Source organism: Mirounga leonina, unplaced genomic scaffold (assembly GCF_011800145.1).
Source record: "Mirounga leonina isolate KUSES-001 unplaced genomic scaffold, KU_Mleo_1.0 Mir_154, whole genome shotgun sequence".
NCBI classification, from domain to species: Eukaryota; Metazoa; Chordata; class Mammalia; order Carnivora; family Phocidae; genus Mirounga; species Mirounga leonina.
The window spans coordinates 42,518,522-42,545,356 of record NW_023270389.1 but is presented as its reverse complement, the minus strand read 5'-3'; the positions used below and the strand labels follow the sequence as shown (position 1 = coordinate 42,545,356).

Genomic DNA, 26,835 nt, shown 5'->3' with positions numbered 1-26,835 from the left:
GAAAATGGGTGGGGGGTGGACAGTGAATAAAATAAATATTTCCTTCTACTAAACAATGCCAGTGAAGACTTCAGGCTGACTCCTCAAAATGAACTAAGGAAGCCAAGAGATAGTAAAATGATATCTTCAAAGTGCTAAAAGAAAATAATTCCAACAAGAATTCTACAGCCAAAGACTGTATTCTTAGCAAATAAAACCAAAATAAAGATAGTTTTAAAACTCACACTAAAGGAAATGCCTTTATGATAAGTGTTCTTAGAGGCAATTTAGAGGAGTAGGAAATGATGAAAAAGAAAGAAAAAGTGAATAGGTGAGTAAGCCTAACTGAATATTGATTTATAAAACAGTAATATATATGCAATAAAAGTAATAACTTACATTAAACTTTAATATGTCAAGGATGCATTTTGAAATCTATAAGGTAACCAGTAAGAGAAGAAAACATGTAAAAACAACACATTAACAGAAAGAATATATAGAATTATTAACAACAACAACAAAAAATTTTGTAATCTTAAAGAAAGCCAAAAGGAGAAAAAAGAGAACATAGAACTGAAGGGACAAATAGAAAACAGTAAGGTAATATTTAAAACCTAATACATGAGAAGTTACAGTGAATCTGATCAGACTAAATAATTAGAAGGCAATTCTCAAATTGGATTTAACAAAAATGCAAATACCAAAAAAAGAGATTCTGCCTAGAAGAGGCTCACCTTAGATACAAAAGAAAGAGATATTAAAAAATAAAAGTATGGAAAAGGATGTAACAAGCAAACACTAGCCAGACAGAAAGGTGGTGAGTATTAGATATAATTAGATATCTAATTAGATTAGATAATATTAGACAAAGTAAACAATAAAGAAGCATTATTAGAAATAATGAATTGCTCTACCAGAAAGCTATAATGATTCCAACTTTGTATCTAGAGGTGTAGCATCAAATAATATATATATATATTTTTAAGATTTTATTTATTTATTTGAGAGAGAGAGAATGAGAGAGACAGAGAGCACATGAGAGGGGGGAGGGTCAGAGGGAGAAGCAGGCTCCCCGCCGAGCAGGGAGCCTGATGCGGGACTCGATCCCGGGACTCCAGGGTCATGACCTGAGCCGAAGGCAGTCGCTTAACCAACTGAGCCACCCAGGCGCCCTAGCATCAAATAATATAAAGGAAAAACTGCAAGTTGTTTTTTTTAAAAGAATTATTTATTTATTTTAGGGAGAGAGAAAGAGAGAGTGAGTGCGGGGAGGGGCAGAGGGAAAGAGAATCCCAAGCAGACTCCCTGCTGAATGTGGAGTCCAGTGGGCTCAATCTCATGACCTTGAGATCATGACCTGAGCTGAAATGAAGAGTTGGATGCTTAACTGACTGGGCTACGCAGGGGCCCCCAAAACTGCAAGTCTTAAAAAAAGAAGGACAAATCCAGAGTGGAGATTTAAAATTTTCTCTTTCAATAATGGATACAAATGTAAACTAAAACTAGCATCAGAAATATAGAAAATCTGGGGCCTGGGTGGCTCAGTTGGTTAAGCATCTGCCTTTGGCTCTGGTCATGATCCCAGGGTCCTGAGATTTAGCCCTGAATTGGGCTCCCTGCTCAGCAGGGAGCCTGCTTCTCCCTCTCCTTCTGCCCCTCCCCTCCACTCATGCTCTCTCTCTCTCTCTCTCAAATAAATAAATAAATAAATAAATAGAATCTTAAAAAAAAAGATATAGAAAATCTGAATATACCTAGTCAAATACATCTACCTGCATATACAGAATACTATCCAACATTATATGCCTTATAGATAATTAATTGTAATAAAAGGGTATCATAAACAACAAAATATTTGAAATTTCAAATGAAATCAACAAATTTGTAGAAAATACAAAATATTAAAATGACACAAGAAGAAATAGAAAGTCTAAAAAGTCCTATATATTTTAAAGAAATTAAGTTTGTAATTAAACCTCTCCCTGAGATTGAGACAAGTGTGCTTGCCAACACCATTTCTACCTAAAAGGGTAATGGAGGACCTAGTAAGACCAATGAGGTAATGAAAAGAAATCAAAGGTACAAATATTTTAGCACAATAAATAAAACTCTTTATTGGCAGATGGCACAATTGTGTGTATAAAAATCAAACAAATTTATAGACAAATTTTTAGAATTTATAATTCAATAAAGCAGTAGAACACAAGACCAATATGTAAAAATCAACATATTTCTATATGCCAGACACAATTTAAAAATGAAACTTTAAAAATTATACCATTTACAAGTGTATCAGAAAACATCAAAGACCTAAAAACAAATGTAATGGAAGCTATAAAATATTACATGGAAAAACATAAAACATTATTTTTTTTTATTTTAAATATTTTATTTATTTATTTGTCAGAGAGAGAGAGAGAGCAAAGCAGGGAGAGCAGCAGGCAGAGCAGGCAGACGGAGAAACAGGCTCCCTGCAAAGAGCCTGACGTGGAACTCGATCCCAGGACCTGGGATCATGACCTGAGCTGAAGGCAGATGCTTAACCCACTGAGCCACCCAGGTGTCCCCATAAAACATTATTGAAAGAAATTAAAGAAAACGTAAATATGTGGAGAAATACACTAAATTCATGGATTTAAAAGTACAATAGGGAATGACATCACAGAAAATGGTAAGTAGGGAGCTCCAGGGATCCATCTTCCATAAAAGCAACTAGAGATGTGGCAAAATGGTCATAATCAGGGTTTTACAGAACTCTGGACCTGGTCAAGAACTTATAATAACCAGGGGAAGGCTTAGTGAAGAAAGAAGAGGCTGAAGTCTGCTAAGAAAGTGTTGTGGCATTTTAAGCTGTCCACCTACCATTCCCCCATCCCACATCGTGGTGGCCATATGATAGCAGCCTACATTTCAATGCAGGTTGCTATTGCCAGAGATAGCAATATGGATCTAATTTTCAAATAATGTGTTTGTTTTTTTTTAAATGAAGTTGTCTCTTGGCTCCCTGAAGGACTGGCATAAGGACTAGCCTTTGTTTTTCCCTATTTAGAGTATTTTCAGGGCTGAGAGGCATCTCATGTGACATTTGTTGAAAGCATTTATAGGCACAAGTATGGGCTACAGTAGTCTGGGCCTACAGTTGGGACATCAGACAACACAAAGTTGGGGAAAGGTGAGGTTGTAAAAGTAGATACATGGAAGCTCCCACATCTACCGGGGAGTCAAGAAAGCTATTCACATACCCAAAACTGGATGTGTGCTCAGAAAAGTCAGGAGAAGATCCAAAACTTTCACCTCTGGCTGAACTTCAGGGTCCAGGCAAATGGAAAATGAAGGTTAAGGCAGAGTTGTAAATAGCTTGATTGAGCATTGAAAGAGTATTCCAACACATAGCCAATCTGCAAAGACCAGTAGAGTAATTTTTCCTTTTGTTTTATTTGTTTCCTTTTCTTTTTTCTTTCTTTCTCACATTTAAGGAAACTCTCAAAACACTGGTTGGCCACAAGCTAGCAGAACATGAACTTCAGTTTTACAAAACTATTACAAAAATAGTTGAGAAATTTCACCAAAGAAAAAAACAACACCCACAAAAGCAGCTGTAGCAAACTTGAAGGAGAGGGGAGAATCTGATTTTCATAGCTGCCACATTATAATGTCCAAAATGTCCAGTCTTCAACAGAAAAACTATAAGGCATATAAAAAAAACCATGTATAGCCCATTCACAGAAAAAAAGAAATCAATAGAAAGTGTCCATGAGAAGTCCAGTCATTGTACTTACTAGATAAAAACTTTAAATCAACTGTCTTAAATATGCTCAAAGAGCTAAAGGAAGTCAAGAGAATGGTGTCTCACCAAATAGAGTATCAATAAAAAGATAGAAATGGCAAAAAGAAATAAAATAGCAATTCTGTAGATGAAAAGTACAATTTTGAGCTAAATGAAATAAGAAACATCACATGCCAAAACGTATGGGATGTAGCAAAGCATTGCTCAAAGAGAAATTTATTCTTGTAAATGCAGATATTGAAGAAAAAAGATACCAAATCAGTAAATGAAACTTAACATCTCTAGGAACTAGATAAAGAATAGCAAGCTAAACCCAAAGTTAGCAGAAAAACAGAATAATGAAGATTAGAATGGAAGTAAGCAAAATAGGGAATAGAAAACCAATAAAGAAAATCAACAAAACCAACAGCTTTTTCTTTGAAAAGATAAAAAAACTGATAAATATTTAGTTAGACTGAACAAGAAATAAAAGACCCAAACTACTAAAATCAGAAATGAAAGTAGAGACATTACTACCAACCTTACAGAAATAAAAAGAGAATATCATAAACAACTGTATGCCAATAAATTAGATAATCTAGATAAATAGAAAAATTCTAAGAAATGTACAACTATCAAACAGACTTAAGAAGAAATAAAAAATGTGAACATACTATAACAAGAGACTGAATCAGTAATGACAAACCTCTCAACAAAGCAAAAACAAGGACCACATGGCTTCACTGGTGAATTCTGTAGTATAACATTTAAAGAGTTAAGACTATAGATCTTAACATTAAAGGCAATGCAAAGAAGCTTATGGTTAAAAACATGAGTATCTCTATGGAGTAAAGCTACTTGGAGTAAAGAAACAATTGGATTTAACTGGATTATAATTAAGAGATTCTTTTTGTTAGAGATACCATTGAGAGAGAGAATATTATCCTTATAAGACATGTGACTGATAGGTGACTCATGTATAAGATATATAAATAACCCATACAAATCAATAAAAAAAAGATAGAAACCAAATAGAAAAGTAGGCAAGAGACTTAAATAAGAATGTGATGGACACACACACACACACACACACACACACACCATATCCAACTAAATATTAAACAAATATAAAGCACTCAGTATTATTACCCAATAGGGAAATAGATGTCAAAACAACAAATGAGACATCACCACATATGCACAAGAAGAGCTAAGAATAAAAATTTGGTACATCATATATTGGTGAAGTTGTGGAGCAACTGGAATTCTCATACCTTGTTGATAAGACCATAAACATGTACAAACACTTTGCAAAAGTATTGGAAATTATTTACCAAAGTTGAATATATGTATATCTTATGACCCGGAAATTCTAGGTACATATTCAACAGAAATGTGTTCATATGTGCATCAAATAATATGCACAAAGATGTTCATAAGAGCATTAAAAACTGAAACTCAAATATTCATCACTTTTGAATGAATTAAAAATGGTATATTCATATATTAGAATACTCTATAGCATGCATTCTCAAAGGACAATATTGTTTCCAATAGATGAAAATTAGTTTTTTAGGGTCAGAAAAGTCTTACTCTTTTATATACCACAGATATATAGTATATCTATGGCATTAAAATTCATGTCTAAAGAGGCTCCTTGGGGGGGAAATAATGAAAAAAAAATTGAAGTGAGGGTTATGCAACTGCTCTGCATTACTAAAAATAAGTCAACAATGGCTGCATTCAACATGATTGAACTCACAAACATAATGTTGAATTAAAGAAGCCAGTCATAGGAGTACATACTGCATGACTTAATTTCTATAAATATTAAAAAAATTATGTAAATTTAAAAAACCAGATAAAGCTAAATTACCATTACCTTTGGGAAATAGGAAGGGATTAAAAATTGAGAGGTAACATAAAGGTGACCTTTGTTCAAAAGGGCAGTTGATGATCAAACATATTCTTCCTTTTTCTATTCTTCACAATTATTAGTAATTATTAGAAAAGAGGCAAATAAGGGCTAAGAAGAGAGAAAAGAACAGAGGCTGGGTAATTTGAAGTAGAAATTTTTTAATACCATATTGGGAAAAATTTAAAAAAGCCATGATGCTTTGGCTCTTGATTCCCTTCTGTCAGGGAGAACAGAGCTGAGATATTGGAGTGGGAGCATGCAAATGCATCAGGTCACAAGATCATATTAAGAGATTATTAAGCTATGCACAGACTAAAGTTATATAAACTATGTACATAGGAGTAGAGCCTGGAGAAACAATCAGAGTAGACATAGAAGTTCTCCCTGTGACTATACTGATTTAACCATGCTCGTTAATATATCCTAAGCTTCTTTTGGGTCAAGAATACAGCAGTAGATGCTGTAGTATGCAGCTCAGATCCCACCCCACCCCATCTGAGTTGAAGCATTCCTTCTCCTAACCTGCTCTAAATTTTGCCTGGTGATGGTGCACAGTTGAGGCCCTCAGCTGAAAGAGGAGCTGCTCAACCCAGGGAAGTGAGCCTTTCATAGGAGCAGTGAACCTAGCCAACATGTATTGGCAGAAGCTAGGAGACAATGTATGGGAATACTGCTGAGGGTGCTGGCTCAAAGTGGACAGAATATAAACTTGGTTAAGGGCAAGTTGATTAATATGGGATCGTTCTCCTAGGATATAGGATTTAAGAGCCTAGTAGGGATCCTGGGAAGCAGTGCAACACTGCTAGGCTGACTCTTAGAAGTTCGGAGAAAGCAATGGCTCATAATAAGTAGAAATTCTAGTGGCCAAAACAAAGAGGTGAGGAAGACATCAAATAGCTCATAGAACTGAGACTGCTACAGAAGATAAATTACATAAGACTAAAAAACCCACCAGCCAACAATGTGCCATAGAAGGCTCAATCCTTTCACTAAAGCCAAAGAGTGGGGGGCGGGAGGAAGGAGGGGGAAGCACTGATGAGAGCAGCATTAGCCATCCACTGAGGAGCTTCTTGGTGACTTTCTGTGATGACAAAACATCCATTTTGAGTAGCTGCCTAGGCATTTTTCAGTGTGACAATTCTGTTCACATCCAGAGTATGGACATTTAGATAAGGACCCAAGCTTAGGATTTTCACCCCAAGTTCCCGCTTTGCTTTTCCTGGGTATCTTTAAAAATGGCCATTCAGAGTTGGGTCCATGAAAAATTAGTGACAGCTGCCCCAACCTCCTTATAAGTAATAGGCGTTTGCTACCCTGCTTGTGCTCTCTCTCTTGCTCACTGGTGACCTGGGATGTAGGAATGCTTTTCCTCTCTCTCATTGCACCCCATTTTGGGACTTGAAAGTAATAAATTTTGTGACTTTGCTTTTTCTGTGTGAGTGTATTGAAACTGTATTTTCAATCAAAATGGTCCTAGGGTTTTCTCTTCCCTACAGTGGGAGCTCAGATGCCAAGGGAATTACCTGCCAACCCTGTGGGGGTGGCTTGTGCTTTCTCACTCAGCAAGTCATAGTCTGCATATTCTTAACACACCAACTCTGGGTTTTCCAACAACACACTTTTCTCTGTAGGTCAGGGCTAACTATTACTAAATTGAGGTCTCTGATAGCAATGGAAATCAAATCCCAAAATCATAGAGGTGAGGTGGAGGCACTTTACTGCCAGAAGTAAGGAAGATGCTACTATCATAATGAACAATCAATTGGCAATAGAACAACAGGGTGGTAGCTAGGACCACCTGACCCTCAGAAAGCTGTGGGTATGGTTAATAGAACATGGTGTTCCTAGAGGTTAAATAGATAGGCAGCCAAAAAAAATTACTGTTTAATATCTACAACCAAAAGACACCAAGGATAAATAACTGAGAGCACTTGCACCAAGGAAAGTCAACAATCCCTTGCTCAGTTTCTAAACCTGAGTCAATTTTCAGACCTTGAATGCACTGACTGAAGAAAGGTCGCCATGAAGGAAGACCCTACAACATTATGGAAAGCGAATTCTAATGATACTCATAGTCCCTCTTCAATGGGACCTTTGGGCATTTATTCCAGTAACTGGAAGGAAAATATCCAGTCATTTTAAGGACTATTGAACACAGGGTCCTAGTTAACACTATCTGGATCCCCAGAATGTCATTATCGACCCCACTAGAGAAGGCACTTATGAAGATTAGGTAATAAATGGAGTCCTGGCCCAGGTACAGCTCACAGTGGGCACAGTGGGTCCACTGGGCCCACAAATCCATTCAGCAGTCATTTCTCCAATCCCTAAATGTATACTGGAATGGAATTACTTGGTAGTTGTAGGATCCCCACATTATTTCCTTAGTCTAAGGAGTAAGAGCTATTATGGTGAGAAAGATCAAGTGGAAGTCTCTTAAACTCTTTTCATGCCTCTACTCAAGATGATAAAAACAATATCACATTCTGGGGATAATGGCAGAGACTAATGCCACCCTTAAAAAAATGAAGAGATGGCTTTATACCCTAAATAATTAAGTTATAAAATCATTACTAAGGGCAGAACAAGATAGGTGTCAGCACAAAAAGAGAGAAAGAGCCACAGATTCCAGGTACGGTAAGGGGGGCTTTCCCCACAGAAGTACTGCCTTACACTGGGTGCTGAAGGCCAAGCTGGGTGAGGAGAGTATCCACATGAAGGGCAACTTGGATTGGAGAATTCAGAATTCAAGAAGGATGAGGAGGGCATCTGCACAAAGGGAGGCCCAACATATGAAGTTCAACTGAGGTGAGAAGGGCACCCACATTGGGACACAAAGGAGAAGACCAGCATGAAGTGTGGAAACTTGAACAGAATGAGAAAGATAAGGGCACCTGGGTGGCTCAGTTGGTTGTGTTTGACTCTTGATTTTGGCTCAGGTTCTGATCTTGGGGTCATGGGATCAAGCCAGGTGTCTGCTCCATGCTCAGTGGGAAGCCTGCTTCTCTCCTCTCTCTCTCTCTGCCCCTCCCTGGCTCTTGATGTCTCTCTCTCCCAAATCAATCAATCAATCAATCAATCAATCAATCAATCAATCAATCTTAAACAAAAAAGAATGAGGAAGATATCTCATTAGGTGTGGCCTAGCATAGGGTATCAGAACCTGAGCAGGTTGAGGACGTCCATGTTAAGGGGTCACCTGGTGCCTGGTGACAGAGTTCAAGCAAGATGAGGAGAGAGTCTACACAGGAAATGGTGCAGCCTGGTATGGAGCAACAGTTCCTGAGAAAAATAAGGAAGACCTCTCCATGGAAGAGGGATGGCCAGGTGTGGGAAGTCAGAGCCCCAGTGGCAGGAAGGAATGGCTACATGTAGCAGCATCCTGGCAGAGGTCATCAGAACAGAGTGAGGAGTGTTCCCCAAGAAGAAGCATCCTATAAATGGTGTTGAAATTCAAGCAAGGTGAGGAGGGTACCATGCATGGAAAGGGCCTGGTGTAAGGTGTTGGAGCCCAGGTAAGGGGAGGAGGGCATCAGCAAGAGGAAGGTGGTGGCAGTGTAGACAAGGTGTTAGTTACACAGAAAGAATTAATCAAATAAGTAAATACATTTAGGGCAATAGGAGTCAATTTTCTCATTGTCAGAGAAGAGATGTAAAAATATGGAAAAGTAGAAAACTAGAATGAACTCAATTGTGTTGGATTAAGTTGGAGATATTGGTGGGATCTCATGGTTTTCTTTATATAGATATGGAAAAATATAAGTATAAATGTGTCTGTGTATGCATATGCACATACATACAAACATATATGTTCTCTAGTTCTGTCCATTGAGAAGATCTGATTGCAGTGATCTCAATAGCAATGAACTAACCTAATTCCTGGATCTTGACTTCCAAATATCATTCTCTAAGAGAAGAAATCACACTCTTTAGAGAAATGGCTGATTCTAGGGCTAGATTAGGGAGAATGCAAGATGAGCTTGGAAGAGATATCTCATACAAGAAAGCAAGACAATACTCAAGAGACATGTCAAGAGGAGACAGAAGCCAGATTTGAATGGAGTGACACTGACCAAGTAGGAGACAATTTGAACAACAAAATAAGTAACCATAGTAATAGATTAAAACCCATCAAATAATATCAGTAAATACTGAATCTCTGTATCTATTTATCTATCATCTATCTATCTATCTATCTATCTATCTATCATCTATCATCTATCTATCTATAATCTATCTATCATCTGTCATTTATATATCTAAATGAATAAGTTATAAGTGTGGTAAAGAATGGGATATTTACATAATTTCAAAGTACTCTTTCTCTTCCACACACATAATATTTATTAATTACAAAATGGAAAAATTAATTTACAGTGGAAAATCCTAGAAGGCACCATATAACTAAGTGATCAAAGAAAATATTACCAGTAATGGAACAAAGCAAAACTGTGCACCACCTACTGCATTGAAAAGGACTGCAATGATAGTTCTGAATAACCTGAATGTATAATCCAAGTTTAAACATGAGAAAACATCAGACAATACATTGAGAGACATCTATAAAAATAACCTTGCAATTTTCAAAAGTGTCAAGGATATAAAAGTCAGAATATTTGAGGAACTGTTCCAGATAAAAAAGAGACATTTGGTAAAACTTGAGCATAGCCTGAAAATTAAATGGTAGTAATGTATCAGTGTTAATTTCCTGGCTCTTTTTAAGTTCACAGTCCAGAGGCATAGGCTTACTAAAAGACTGAGACCTAGGACTATAGAATGCTTGCCCTCCCCCCCACACCTCACCACCACATTACTAAAGATCCATTTACAGCAGTTCCTTTTACCTGGTACATCATGTCCTACTATTAGAAAAAAAAATATGAGGCACACCAAAAGGAAAAAGCCCCATAATCTAAAGAGAAGAGCAAACATAAGAACCAAACATGGCAGGGATTTGGGGATTATCAGACTAGGAATTTAAAACAACTATGACATTTTTCAAAGTGCTGGAACAAACAATCCTAAAATTTGTGTGGAATCAGAAAAGACCCCGAATCGCCAAGGAAATATTGAAAAAGAAAAACAAAGCTGGGGGCATCACATTGCCTGATTTCAAGCTATATTACAAAGCTGTGATCACCAAGACGGCATGGTACTGGCACAAAAACAGACATATAGACCAATGGAACAGAATAGAGAACCCAGATATGGACCCTCAACTCTATGGTCAAATAATCTTTGACAAAGCAGGAAAAAACATGTAATGGAAAAAAGACAGTCTCTTCAATAAATGGTGCTGGGAAAATTGGACAGCCACATGCAGAAGAATGAAACTCGACCATTCTCTAACACCATTCACAAAGATAAACTCAAAATGGATGAAAGACCTCAATGTGAGACAGGAATCCATCAAAATCCTAGAGGAAAACACAGGCAGCAGCCTCTTTGACATCGCCCACAGCAACTTCTTTCAAGATACATCTCCAAAAGCTAGTGAAACAAAAGCAAAAATGAACTTTTGGGACTTCATCAAGATAAAAAGCTTCTGCACAGCAAAGGAAACAGTCAACAAAACAAAGAGGCAACCCACAGAATGGGATCAGATATTTGCAAATGACACTACAGATAAAGGTCTGGTATCCAAGATCTATAAAGAACTTCTCAAACTCAACACCCAAAAACCAAATAAGTCAAAAAGTGGGCAGAAGATATGAAAAGACACTTCTCTGAAGAAGACATACAAATGGCTAACAGACACATGAAAAAGTGTTCATCATCATTAGCCATCAGGGAAATTAAAATCAAAACCACATTGAGATACCACCTTACACCAGTTAGAATGGCAAAAATGGACAGGGCAAGAAACAACAAATGTTGGAGAGGTTGTGGAGAAAGGGGAACCCTCTTGCACTGTTGGTGGGAATGCAAGTTGGTACAGCCACTTTGGAAAACAGTGTGGAGGTTCCTCAAAAATTTAAAAATAGAGCTACCCTATGACCCAGCAATTGTACTACTGGGTATTTACCCCAAAGACACAGATGTAGTGAAAAGAAGGGCCATATGCACCCCAATGTTCATAGCAGCAATGTCTACAATAGCCAAACTGTGGAAAGAGCCGAAATGCCCTTCAATAGATGAATGGATAAAGAAGATGTGGTCCATATATACAATGGAATATTACTCAGCTATCAGAAAGGATGAATACCCAACTTTTACATTAACATGAATGGGACTGGAGGGGATTATGCTAAGTGAAATAAGTCAAACAGAGAAAGTCAATTATCATATGGTTTCACTTATTTGTGGAACATAAGGAATAACACGGAGGACATTAGAAGGAAGGGAAAAATGGGGGCGAGAATTGGAGGGAGAGATGAACCATAAGAGACTATGGACTCTGAGAAACAAACAGGGTTTTAGAGGGGAGGGGGGAGGGGGGATTGGTTAGCCTGGTGATGGGTATTAAGGAGGGCATGTACTGCATGAAGCACTGGGTGTTATATGAAAACAATGGATCGTGGATCACCACATCAAAAACTAATGATGTATTGTATGGTGACTAACATAACATAATAAATTAAAAAAAAATAAAACAAATAAAACAACTATGACTAACATGCTAGGCACTCAATTAGATTAAGTAGGCAACATGCCTGAACAAATGGGCAAAGTTAGCAGAGAGGTGGAAATTCCAAGAAAGAACCAAGAATAAATGTTAGAGATCAAAACCACTGACAGAAATTAAGAATGCCTATGATGGCCTCATTAATAGATTAGAAATAGCTGAGCAAAGATCTCTGTACTTGAAGATATCGCAATAGAAACCTTTAAAACTTAAAAGCAAAGAACACAAAGAGACTGATAAAAACCAAAACTAAAACCAAACAAAACATCTAAGAACTGTGTAAGAACTACTCAGAAAGTGTAAGATATGTATAATGTGGATACTAGAATGAAAAGAGATAAACAGAAGAAATATTTGAAACAACAATGACTGATGATTTCCCCCAAAGTAATGTTGAATACACTCAGAGAACACCAAGCAGAAAAAAAATGCCAAAAAACCCCAAAACAAACAAAAAAACCAACCCCATCTATGCAAATCATTTTAAAACCATAAAAAATCAAAGATAACAAAAAAATTCTGAAAGAAGCTGGGTGGGGGGCAAACATCTCACTAGAGAGGAACAGATATAAGAATTACATCTGACTTCTCACAAACTATACAAGCAAGAAGAGAATGGAGCAAAATATTTGGTGTTGACAGAAAAAATCCCTCACCAACCTAGAATTCTCTATCTTGCAAAATTATTCTTTAAAAGTGAAGGAGAAATAAATGCTTTCTGAGACAAAAAAAAGCGGGGGGGGGGGGCGGGGAATGAGGGAATTTCTTGTCAGTAGACCAGCTTTGTAAAAAATGTTAAAAGAAATTTGCTAGAGAGAAGGAAAATAATATAGGTCAGAAGCTTGGACATACATAAAGAAAAGGAGAGCATCAAAAAGGAATGAGTAAGGACAGTTAAAAACTTATTTTTCTTTTTCTTAGTTGATCTAATGGGTAACAGTTTGTTCAAAATAAAAATAGTAACAATGTATTCAAATGATAATAACAATGTATTCAAATGATAGTGACAATGAATTCACTGATATAATGGATGAGAGAAAGGAATTAAATTATTTTGTTATTATAAAGTATGCAAAATACCTGTGAGTGTTATATACTTATTTGAAAGTGTACTTGGATTAGTTGTGAATGTATATTGCAAACTCTAGGGCAACTACTAAAAAAAGTTTAAAAAAAGAAATAACCAATATGCTAAGAAAGAAGAGAAAATGGAATATAAAATGCTCAAATTATAATCATAAAAGGTAGACAGAATGGAAGGCATAAATAAGAACAAAGAACAAGGGCAACAAATAGAAAACAGTAACAAATATGGTACATATTAAACCAACTATATCAATAATCACTTTGAGTGTTAATGGTCTAAATGTATCAAGTAAAAAACAGATTGTCAGAGTGGATCAAAAAACAAGACCCAACTCTATGTTATCTATAAGAAACACACTTAAAATATAAAAACACATATAGATTGTAAATAAAAGGATAGAAAAAATATGCCATGCTAATATTAATCAAAAGAAAGTAGTAGAAGCTATATTAATTTCAGACAGAGCAGACTTAAAGAAAAGAATGTTATCAGGGATAAAGAAGGCCATTACATAATGATAAAGGAGTCAATTCTCTAAGAAGACATAACAATCCTTAATGTGTAGGCACCTAACAACAGAGCATCAAACTACATGAGCAAAACTGGTAGAACTGCAAGGAGAAATATATAAATCCACAGTCATATGTAGAGACTTCAACATCCCTCTATCAGAAATAGATCCAGAAGGCAGAAAATCAGTAAGGACATGTTGAACTCAACAACACCATCAATCAACTGGATATAATTAACATCTATAGACCAAATCCAACAGCAGCAGAAAACACATTCTGCTCAAGCTCACATGGAACATTCACCAAAATAGATGATTTTCTGGGCCATAAGACACATCTTAACAAATTTAATAGAAATTATACCATATCTACTTTCAGGCCATAATGCAATTAAACTAGAAACCAGTAACAGAAAGATAATTGGAAAATCTCAAAATACATGGAGATTAACCAATATACTTTTAATAACACATAGGTCAAAGAAGAAATCTCAAGAAAAATTAAGAAGTATTTTAAACTAAATGAAAATAAAAACATAACATCAAAATTTGTGGGAATGCTGGGAAAGCAGTGCTTAGAGGGAAATTTATAGCATTGAATGCATATATTAGAAAAGAAGAAAGATCTAAATCATCTAAGTTTGCAATGTAGGCAATTAGAAAAAGAAGAGCAGATAAAATCCGAAGTCAGTAGAAGAAAAGAAATAATAAGAATCAGAGTAGAAATCAATGAAATTGAAAGCAGGAAATCAATAATCTATGAAATCAAAATCCAACACCCATTCATGATAAAAACTCTCAGTAAACTAAAAATACAGAGACATTTCTTCAGTGTAATATAAATATACAAAAAAAACCCCTTACAGCTAACACCATAATTAATGGTGAGAAACAAAGCTTTTTAACTAACATCATGTACAAGGATGTCCTTTTACCACTCTTCTTCAACATTGTGCTGAAAGTTCTAGCAAATGCAATAAGATAAGAAAAGGAAGTAAAAGTTACACAGAGTGGAAAAGAAGAATTAAAACTTTTCTTGTTTGTATATGTATGACTATCTATGTAGAAAATCCAAAAGAACTGACAAGAAATCTTCTGGAGTTAATAAGCAATTATAGTAAGGTTGCAGAATACAAGGTTAATATGCAAGTGCCAATTACTTTTGTGTATAATAGAAAAGAACAAATGGAATTTGAAATTAGAAACACAATGCCATTTCTGTTAGCACAACCACACTGAAATACTTGTTTCATTTAGGCATACATATAACAAAATATGTACAAAACCTATATGAAGAATTACAAACCTCTATTGAACTAATTCGAAGAAGAACAAAATAAATGGGGAGGTTTTCCCTGTTCATGGATAGGAAGACTCAGTATTGTCAAGATGTCAGTTACTCCCAACTTGATTCATGCAGTTACAATCAAAATTCCAGCTCCTTATTTGTGGATACAGGCATACCTTAGAGATATTTTGGATGCAGTTCTAGACTGCCACAATAAAGTGTGTATCACAATAAAGTGAATGACGTGATTTTTTTGGTTTCCTAATGCATATAAGAGTTATGTTTACACTATTTTGTAGTCTGTTTGGTTTATTAAGAAACATTTTATTGCTAAAAAATGCTAACCATCATCAAAGTTTTCAGTGCATTGTAACCCTGGTAGAGGGTCTTGCCTTGATGTTAATGGCTGCTGCCTGATGCAGGTGGTGGTTGCTGAAGGTTAGGGTGATTGTGGAAATTTCTTAAAATAAGACAACAATGAAGTTTGCACATCAATTGACTCTTCCTTTCACAAACAATTTCTCTGTAGCATGCGATGCTGTTCGATAGCGTTTTGCCCACAGAACTTCTTTCAAAATTGGAGTCAATCCTCTCAAACCCTGCCACTGCTTTATCAACTAAATTTATGTAATATTCTAAATTCTTTGTTGTCATTTCAACAATCTTCATGGTATCTTTGCCAGAAGTAGTTTCCATCTCAAGAAATACTTTCTTTGCTCATTCATAAGAAGCAGCCGTTCATCCACTCAAGTTTTATCGTGAAATTGCAGCAATTCAGTCACATCTTTAGGTGCCCTTTCTAGCTCTAGTTTTCTTGATTATTTCTACCACATATGCAGTTATTTCCTCCACTGAAGTCTTGAACACTTCAAAGTCATCTATGGAAATTGGAGCCAACTTCTACTAAACTTTTGTTAATGTTGATATTTGGATCTCTTCCCATGAACCATGAATGTTCTTTTTTTCCTTAAGATTTTTAAAATTTATTCACTTAAGAGAGAGAGAGTGAGTGGGAGAGGCAAAGGAGAGGGAGAAGCAGACTCCCTGCTGAGCAGGGAGCCCAGTTTGGGGCTCCATCCCAGGACCTGGAGATCCTGACCTGAGCCAAAGCCAGACGCTTAACCATCTGAGCCACCCAGGTACCCCAAATCATGAATGTTCTTAATGACATCCAGAATGGTGAATCCTTTCCTGAAGGTTGTCAACTTCTTTTGCCTGAATCTACTAGAGGAATCACTATGTATGGCAGCTGTAGCCTTAAGAAATGTATTTCCTAAATAATAAGACTATAAAGTCAAAATTACTCCTTGACCCATGGGCTGTAGAATGAATGTTGTATTAGTAGGCATAAAAATAGCATTAATCTTGTACATCTCCATCTGAACAATTGGGTGACCAGGTGCATTGCCAATGAGCAGTAATATTTTGAAAGGAATCTTTTTCTGAGCAGTAGGTCTCAACAGTGGGCTTAAAATATTCGGTAAACCATGTTATAAACAGATGTGCTATCATCCAGGCTTTGTTGTTCCATTTATGGAGCATAGGCAAGTAGACTTAGCATAATTCTTAAGGAACCTACACTTAAAAGTAAGAAAGGTAAATGAGCATTGGCTTCAACTTAAAGTCACCAGCTGCATTATACCCTAACAAGAAAGTTAGCCTGTTTGTTGAAGCTTTGAAGGCAGGCCTTGACTTCTCTCCAACTATGAAAAATTCTAAATGGCATCTTTTTCCAATATAAGACCATTTTGTCTACACTGAAAATCTGTTGTTTAGTGTAGCCACCTTCATGAATTATCTTAGCTACACCTGGATAACTTGCTGAAGTTTCTACATCAGCACTAGCTGCTTCACCTTGAACTTTTATGTTATGGAGATGGCTTCTTTCCTTAAACCTCATGAACTAACCTCTGCTAGTTTCAACCTTTTCTTTGCAGCTTCTTCACCTCTCTCAGGCTTCATAGAATTGAAGAGACTTAGGACCTTGCTCTGTATTAGGCTTTGGCTTAAGGAAAGGCTATGTCTGGTTTGATCGTCTATCCAGACCATTAAAACTTTTCATATCAGCAATAAAGCTGTTTTACCTTCTTATCATTCATGTATTCACTGGGGTGTCACTTTCAATTTCTGTCAAGAACTTTTCCTTTGCATTCACAACTTGGGTAGCTGGTGCATGAGGCCTAGCTTTCATCCTATCTCAGTTTTTGACATGTCTTCCTCATTAAGCTTAATCATTTCCAACTTCTGATTTAAAGTGAGAGATGTGTAACACTTCCTTTCAGTCAAACACCTAGAGACCACTGTAGGGTTATTAATGGCCTAATTTCAATATTGTTGGGTCTCAGGAAAGAGGGAGGCCCAAGGAGAGGGAATGGCCAGTCATTGGAATAGTCAGAATACACACAAATTTCATCAATTAAGTTTGTTATTTTATATGGGTGAGGTTTGTGACACCCCAAAAACACTTACATTAGTAACATCAAAGATCACTGATTACAGATCACCATAACAAATAAAATAATAAAAATGTTTGAAATATTTTAAGAATTACCAAAATCTGGCACAGATACACAAAGTGAGCAAATGTTAATGGAAAAATGGCACCAATAGTCTTGCTCAACATAGGGTTGCCATAAACTTCCAATATGTAAAAATGCAACATCTGCAAAGCATAATAAAATGGAGTGCAATAAAATGAGTTACACCTGTGTGTAACTCTAAAGTTTCTGTGGGTAGGCAAAAGACCCAGAATCACCAACACAATATTGAAGGAAAGCAGTTAGAAGACTAACACTGACTTCAGGACTTACTATAAAAAAACAAAAAACAACTTACTGTAAAGCAACAATAATCAAGACAATGTGGTATTGGTGGAAGAAAAGACAAATAGAACAATGGAACAGAATAGAGAGCCCAGAAATAGGCCCACATGAATACAGACAGCCGACATATGACAAAAGAGCAAAGGCAATAGAATGCAGCAAAGATAGTCTTTTCTTTTCTTTTCTTTTCTTTTCTTTTCTTTTCTTTTCTTTTTCTTTTTATTTATTTATTTGAGAGAGAGAGCACAGAGGGAGAGGGAGAAGAAGACTCCCTACTGAACAGAGAGCCTGACATGGGGCTGGATCCCAGGACCCTGGGATCATGATGTGAGCTGAAGGCAGATGCATAACTGACTGAGTCACGAGTGCCCCAAAGATAGTCTCTTCAACAAATGGTGCAGAAACTACTTGACATCCACATGCAAAAAAAAAAAAAAAAAATCAATGTTGACAGAGACCTTATACCCTTCACAAAAAATTACTCAAAATGGATCATAGACCCAAAAGTAAAATGCAAAACAATTAGACTCCTAGAAGATAACATAGGAAAAATTTAGATAATTTTGGATTTGGCAATGACTTTTTAGATACAATAGCAAAGGCACAATCCATGAAAAAAAAGGATTGATAAGTTGTACTTCATTCAAAATAAATACTCTACTCTGTGAAAGACAATTAGAAGACTAGAAGAAGGAAGAAAATAGTTGCAAAAGACATATCTGACAAAGAACTGTTTTCTCCAAAATATACAAAGAACTCTTAAGGCTCAACAATAAGAAAACAAATAAGCTGACTAAAAAGTCAAAACCTTAACAGATACTTCAACAAAGGAGTATACAGATAGAAAATAGCATTTTTAAGAATACTTATTTATTTGAAAGAGAGAAAGTGAACAAGTGGGAGGGGCAATGGGAGAGAGAATCTGAAGCACACTCTGCACTGAGCACAGAGCCCAACCTAGGGTTTGACCCCATGAGCCAGAGATCACAACCTGAGTCGAAACCAAGAGTTGGATGTCTAACCAACGGCACCATGCAGGTGCCCCGAAAATAGCATTTAAAAAGAACCTTCACATTGTATATCATCAGGAAAAAGCAAATAAAACAACAATGAGATACTACTACACACCTATTAGAATGGCTCAAATCTGCAAAATTGGCAACACCAAATGATGTGGATGTAAAGCAACAGAAATTCTCTTTCATTACTGGTGGGAAAACAAAATTGTACAACCACTTTGGAAGACAATTTGGCACTTTCTTATAAAACTGAACATGCTATTGTCATGAGATCCAGCAATTGTGTTTCTTGGTATTTACCCAAAGGAGTTAAAAACTTATGACTACACAGAAACCTGCACATGGGGACACCTGGGTGGCTCAGTCGGTTAAGCCTCTGCCTTCGGCTCAGGTCATGATCCCAGGGTCCTGGGATCGAGTCCCACATCAGGCTCCTTGCTGAGCAAGGAGCCTGCTTCTCCCTCTGCCTGCCTCTGTCTCTCTCTCTCTCTGATAAATAAATAAAATCTTAAAAAAAAAAAAGAAACCTGCACATGATTGTTTATAGCAGCTTTATTCATAATTGTCCAAACTTGGAAGCAATCAAGATGTCCTTCAGTAGGTAAATGGATAAACAAACTCTGGTACATTAAACCAATGAAATACTATTTAGTGCTAAAAAGAAATAAGCTATCAAGACAAAATTTGACATGGGGAAGCTTAAATGTCTATTACAAAGTATAGGAAGACAATCTGGAGAGTTTATATATTATATGATTTCAACTTATATGATATTCTGGAAAAGGCAAAACTATGGAGATAGTGAAAAGATCAGTGGTTGCCAGGGGCTGGCAGTATGTGGAGGGATAAATAGGTGGAGCTTATTAGGACTTTTAGGGCACAGAGGATTTTTAGGGCCATGAAAATACTTTGTATGATATGATAATGATGGATACATGTCATTTGTCCGAATTCATAGAAAGTACACCACCAAGAGTAAACCCTAAGGTAAACTATGAATTAGGGTGATTATAATGTGTTAATATAGGTTCATCAGTTGTAACAAATGTAGCACTCTGATGGGGGATGTTGATGATGGGGGAGGTTGTGCAAGTGTTGGAGCAAGGGCTATCTAGGAAATCTCTGTACCTTCCTCTTAATAATTTTGTGAACCTAAAACTACTCTAAACGAAGTCTTTTTAAAAAAGAATACTGGGAGTAAGGAAGACACATGTGGATGAATCTTTGAGAGTAAGCATGAAGAACAAAAATGTTTGTATTGTATCTTAAAGCTCACTAATAAACAACCAGTGTGAAAGAATCACTAAAGAACCAAGTAGACAAAATGACTTGGATGGTTGATGTCAGCAAATCTGTGTCATAATCCACCTCAGTGCTGGCATGATGAACTCATGAACAGAGTAGCTAGATGGCAGGGATGGAAATTGTATATGCACCCAATGGCATGGGCCCCATACTCACCAAGGCTGATTTAGTTACCACTGCTGCCAAATGTTCAACTTGTCAGTGACAGGGACAAATGCCGAGGCCACATATTTCAGTAACTCTCATAGAAAACCAATCACCCACTTGGTAACAAATTGATGACACTGGATCACTTCTACTCTGGAAAGAGCATCAATTCATCTTGCCTGTAACTGACAAGGATTCCTGCCTGCAAGGCATCAGTGAGCATTGCTATCAGGGGGCTTACAAGATCCCTGAATGAGATTCCATGTAAGGTTTCCCCTGACCAAGGGATATACTTACAGCCCAGGAGGTTGACAATGGACATATGATGATGGGATCCACTAGTTCTATCAACAATGAGGGCTGCTGGTCTGGTAGAACAATGGAGCCATTTCTTGAAGGTGCAACTGTGAAACCAGCTTGATTATGATCTTGGGAAATGGGACATCATCCTCCAGGATAAACTGAAGACCATTATAAGGTATTGTGTCCCCAATAAGTAGAATACAAGGGGCATGGGGACAAGGGATAAAAGTAGGAGTGATCCATTTAACATCAGTATCAATGATTTACTTAGGGAAATTTCTAATCCTTACAACATTAGGTTCCGTGGGTCTAGACCAGTGCTGTCCAATAGAAATATAACATGAATCACATATATAATTTTAAATTTTCTAGTAGTCACATTAAAAAAGATAAAACAAAAAGGATGAAGTTAATTTTAATAATATGTATTTTGTGTAACCTCTTTGTATCAGATACATTTTAAGTGCTTGATGGCCACATGATACTAGTGCTCCTGTACTGGACAGTGCTGGTCTGGAGATCCTGGTTCCCAGAGGGGGAATGCTTCTACTCGGGACAGAGTAGGCACTCAGTCGCTTTAAGCTCCTTAGGTTAAGAGGCTAGCAGGCAAGAAAAGGAGTTACTGTATTGAGAGGGTAATTGACTCTTAGCATCAGGGTCACCAGTAACACAGCAGGGGCAGTGGAAAATTCATTTGGCACTCTTGGTATTCTGCTGCCCAATTTTGATGATAAATTGTCAAGTGTAGTAACTATAGTCTGAGAAATCATGATGACCAGGGAGCTCAGGCCTCTTAGGGATGACAGTCTATGTCATCCTCCCAGGTAAGTCCCCCAAGACCAGCAGAGACACTAGCTGGAAATAAAGGGACGCTAGGATGGGTAGCAAAGGAGGGTGAAGAGGAGTATTCGTTGTGGTCTCCAGATAAGCTATAGGAGTGTGAGTCAGCCCTTCTAGTCTAAGTTCCCTAGGAAAAGGAACCAACCAGAATTCTGGGGTAGCTATTCCAAGATGGAGTGAAATTTCCATACAAAGAAAGTCAACAGGGTGCTGTGGTGCACAGCTGATGCACAGCTTAAATCCTCCTTTTAGGACCAAAGCATTCATTCCCAGCTGCCTGGGGTGTTGGCTACAGACAGCTCATAGTTGAGGTCCCCTCTGGGCATTGCCTCAGCCAAAGGGTGCTGCCTGACCCTAGGTTATATCCTCCCCCCAGGCAGCAAATCCCTTATGAGTCAGTGTGAATGTAAAAAAAAAAAAAAAAATCCTTTGTCTCAGTGAGGGACAACTCTGAAAGGCCATCCTAGTTTTAGAGCTTCTTCTGTGGATCTGCTGAGGTCTATTGTAACTGCCTTGCAGTTCAGCATCTACCTTTCCAATTCTGCTTTCCTTATTTCTTTAAAGGGGTTATTACTAAGAACACACGCCAACGAACCTCCTTCCACACATCTCCAACTCTAAGAAACTTGGTAGAAGACAAATCTGCATTATAAAACCCCAGGATGATAACTAGGTGAGAAGGTAGGAATTAACAATTTTCATCACCACCCTCATTCATTTATAATTGCCTGTCAGTTTCATGATGCACTTCTGTGGCTGTGTAGGAGAAAAAAAGACGTGGCAATTCTCCCCTGACCATCCCTCATTTCAAAAGAAGCATGGTTCCTCTCTTGGCTTATGCCTCTTGCGGTTGGAGACTCTCTTACCGGATTGTCTCAACTCTCTCTCTGAGTTGTCAACACTTACCTATTTTAGGTGCTTTTTCACAATATATTTTGTAGTCATCACTGATCTTCTGTATGGCCACCTTTGGAAACTTATAGCAGAGTTCCTCAAAGGACATTTTCTCTATGTCTATCAAGTAGGGGAAAAAAGGGATAGAGCCTGGTTGTCAACTCTGGTTCAAAGATTCATACACTTTTATTGAAGATATTACCTTTAAAATGTTATTTAAGTAAGATAATAATGTTTTAATAAAACATTTACACAAGGAATATAAGCTCCTCAGGCCAAATTAGAAGCAAGGAAATAAAGCCTTCCCTCCTCTCCAGAATGGGGGGATTCTGCCCTTCTTTGGGACACCTGACCCATGGAGATTTTCTGCCTGAGGGAGACTAGGGTAACAGATATGATTTTGAAAGAGGTACTAATTGTTAACACATATACAAGAAGTAATTTATCCAAATGAATACTAACCCCTTCAAAGTAGCCATCTGTTGTGGGAAAGAATTGCAAATGTATTTCAAACATTCTGCTATTGCTTCAAAGAATCTGATACACTTAGGGATAATATATGGGAAATAACATGCTAGGAACTTTCTCTCTTGCTTCTCTGTCTTTGGGAATTACTTTCACAATTGACAGCTCATATATGTGAATATCATTAATAGCTGCAAATCATTGTCCTTCGAGAGGAAATTATTTTTTCTAGAAATAGCATACATTATTTATAGCTACACATAGTTAATTGAGAGGGAATGCCTTTTTGCATCCAAAATAAGATGAGGCAGGAATGCTGAGACATCAAGGGAAGTTTTAGTCATGTACTGGACAATAGATGCAGATTAGCAGCACCTTGCCTCCTACTAAGGTGAAAACACTCAATCATGTTGTGAATTCTGGGGTTTAAAGTAAGTCTAATTGCACACAGTTCTTCAGAAACTCTCCCAAGGCAGTCCAGTACTTTCTGAAGATTATACTGGTGGGAGTCTAGAAGGAATGCTGGGGTACGGACCCACAAATGTTAGTCGTCCTTATGTCGGCATTGTCACTGTTATCATTATCATCTCTCAGCCAGGGGAATCTGGCCGTAAGTTGTAAGAGCAGTAGATCATTCCTACAATAGATCCAGGTTTCTAGTCCTGGACCAATCCCTCCCTTGCTAAGCAAACTTGGCCAAGTCTTTCCACTTCTCAGAGACTCATTTTCTCCATATAAAAGCTGAGAGTATTCTAGCTCTGATGCACTGTGAGTTTATGGTGTACCCTGAGTGGAGGCATCAGCCCACCTGGGAGTCAGGGCCCTGGGTTAGGCAAATATACAGGAGGACCTTTATCGGGCCAGAATTGCATTTCAAAAAAAGCAGTGGTGGAGGAAATAATGATGTGTGCTGGGGGGAAGAAGCATCTTTATGGAGAGTGGTTCTCACTCTTCCTGGCCATCCCTGACACTCCAAGGCCACCAAAGCAATGCCTATTGCCAAGTATGTGTGTGTAAATGAAATTTACCAGCCATCCTTTCTTCCACTTTTCTCTTGATTTCTGGGACAGGTTCTGGCATGTTCAGGATTTAGAGAGAAGGTGAAACTCTGATATGAAACAGAGGGTTTGTTCATGCTAGATTTAATAACTCATGCCCAAGCACGGCTCTGAGAGGCAAGCATTCAAGGCATCTTGTTTTGTATATGGAGTGCACATCAAAGTTTTTAAAAAGTTGATTTTTTTTTTAGTATAATCTAACAAGTACTTATTGAGCACCCGTTTGCTGTGTAAATGCATTGCCTCCAATCCCCTCAACAATCCTACCAAGTAGGGGCCATTATCCCCACTCTATAGTTGAGTAAATGAGGCTGAAAGAGATGAAGTAACTCGCCCAGGCTCACTGAGCAAGGAAGCAGTGGAATTGAATTTTCAAAGCTTTGGCTTATTCCTCTTCTGTGTTTTCAAAAGTGCAGGTCATGACTCAATAATATGTCGAAAAATTGTCATTGCCAGCTTTTACAAAATGAAATAGAATAAAACAGAATAGAGAATATTGGAGGAAATCATCTTATATAATAAGGGTAAGTATTGCTTTGTGAAAATGTTTTCCACATATATGCACACACATATATACAAGTTCATGTTCCCTGATGTCAAATGTGTTTATTGTGGATTGAAGTTTGAGAAATACTGTAGTACTCTGACTGCCTCAGCATAGATAATTAAAGCAAATTGTTCAATTTGGATATTAATGGCTGACATTATTGGACTTTTAACTATTGCCAAGCATTGTGGTAATAGCTTTCATAGGTGACCTTGGAGCTTCTTCACAACAAACAGCAAACTTATTATGATTAGCCCCATTTTAAAGATGAGAAAACTGGGGCTTACAAAGAGGTTAAATATATTGCCCAAGTTTACAGTCACTAGCAGACCTATGATATAACCCAGTCCTCTGGGACAGCAGAGCCTTGTGTTCCTACCCACTCCTCTCCACTGCCTGAGTGATCTGCTTTTGTTATGTTGGGAGAGAAGAGTAGCTATTAAAAATATATTCACAGAAATGCTTTGGATCTTACTCTGGAGGAGGTATGGTAAGGTGGAATATGCTTATCAGATGTACAAAAATGAATTATTCTGTAGCTAAGGTGATGCTTTGATGAGCATGAGTCTGGCCAAACTTAAGTGGCCAGTCAGTGAGATCCTGGCTCTGCCACTTACTGTGTGACCTTGGGAAGGTCACTTAACCTCTCTGTGCCACTGTTACTCAGTACTTACCTCATAGGTTATTTTGAAGATCAAATGAGGCAATCTTTGCATTGCACAGTGCTGATGTGCAGTAAATAATCACTAAATGTTAAATATTAATATTTCCCAGTTGCCTATATGTTAGGGTCAAAAAATTATGGTGACTGCCTTTACCTGCTTGGAACACTGGAGACTTTAGTTCTACCTGGAGAGACCCGCCTTGTCTCAGGTCCTCAGTAGCTATCTTTTGCCACTGCATAGAATCCATTTCCTCCATGTTAGCCAAACCCTGGCTTAGCTCCAGGGATTCCTCACACCTCTTGTAAAGAAGAATGTTCTCTTCTTTACTTATAGATCCTTTTTTATGCCATTTGCTGCTGATGAACTTGGCCTGAGTCTAAGAGAAAGGGATGGGGGCAAAGAGCATTTGCTATAGGAACTACACCAGCAGCAAGATTTTTGTAACAGCCCAGTCCTCCTGTGCCTCCTTGTCACATGAACTTATGCTGATTGCTTTCATTTTGTTAAGAACCGTTGCTCCTTTACACACCAACCCCCACCCTCTTCTAATCAAACCCATTTCTATAATGGAGAAATTCTATATGAATGTGACTTCTTCACAATCAGCTATTGCACTTGAGTCTTTTTCCTTGAGGTTTATGTTTAGAATATCGGGGACCATGTCAATGCCTAGTGGCCTCTAGGAAAAATAAAGATTTCATTTATTTTGACAAATAAGGCTTCTAAGAGAGCAGTTACTCTTTTTTCTTCCCACAACCTCATGATTCTTCCCCAACTCAAAGTCCCTCCTACTGTAAAAATGAGAAACCAGTAGTCCTCTTCATCCAGAAATTCATCATACCAGGAGCTGAGCATCTGAAATCCAAACAGGACATAAGCGTTATGAGGTGATGCTCAGTTCGCTGCATCTCTTGTGCTAGTGATCACGTGGGAAAAGAGCAGGCTGCAGATTCTGGATTCTCTAATTTGGAGATATAGTGGAACAGCAAACATTAGCCATGATCAACCAGGAGGCAACCTATGTCTCCCCGAATATGGCGGCTTGTGCAGTCTCGCTCTGAATCTCAGAGAATTGTAATTGATATTTGTCTAAGAAAAGAATAACAAATTACTGAAAGACAATTACTTGGTATCTTCATACTTCCTTGTTCTTTTCTAAATAAAGTACCATCTCATTTGATTCTCAAAATGGTCCTGAAAACCAAAGATCTTTTTTGAAGTGTCTTCTCTTAATATCTCCCACTTGAAGACCTTACCCACTTGTGAAGAATATTTCATTACATTAAACAAACAAACAAACAACAACAACAACAAAAACACCTAAGAGCTAGTGCTCAGCTAGGTTTATTTGTCTGTACTCTCACCTTTATTCGTTCATCTATTTGAAAAATAGTTTCTGAGGGCCTCCTTTCTGCCAGGCACTATGCAAATGGCTGGGAATATACAGATCAATATGCTACAAACCTTGTTCTCGAGGAGCTCACCTTCTAGCATGATGAACAGCTCAGGATAGCACATGCTACAGTATAAGGGTGAACAAAGTTCTCCGGGAGCAGAGTCCAGGAAATCCAGAAAGAATTCATAAAGGCAAGGAAA

The 26,835-nt window shown here is 37.5% G+C and overlaps 1 protein-coding gene across 1 annotated transcript in view; it reads right to left on the bottom strand.

Annotated features, from left to right (window-relative positions):
* The window catches only part of RGSL1 (regulator of G protein signaling like 1), a gene marked incomplete at its 5' end in the record, with an annotated part of 133,358 nt that overhangs the window by 33,549 nt on the left and 72,974 nt on the right, over nucleotides 1–26,835 (bottom strand). Inside the window, 3 exons of the mRNA XM_035010382.1 lie at nucleotides 22,517–22,624; nucleotides 25,393–25,615; nucleotides 26,032–26,094. Coding sequence (XP_034866273.1) covers nucleotides 22,517–22,624; nucleotides 25,393–25,615; nucleotides 26,032–26,094 — 394 coding nt within the window. The remainder of the gene's footprint in view (nucleotides 1–22,516; nucleotides 22,625–25,392; nucleotides 25,616–26,031; nucleotides 26,095–26,835) is intronic.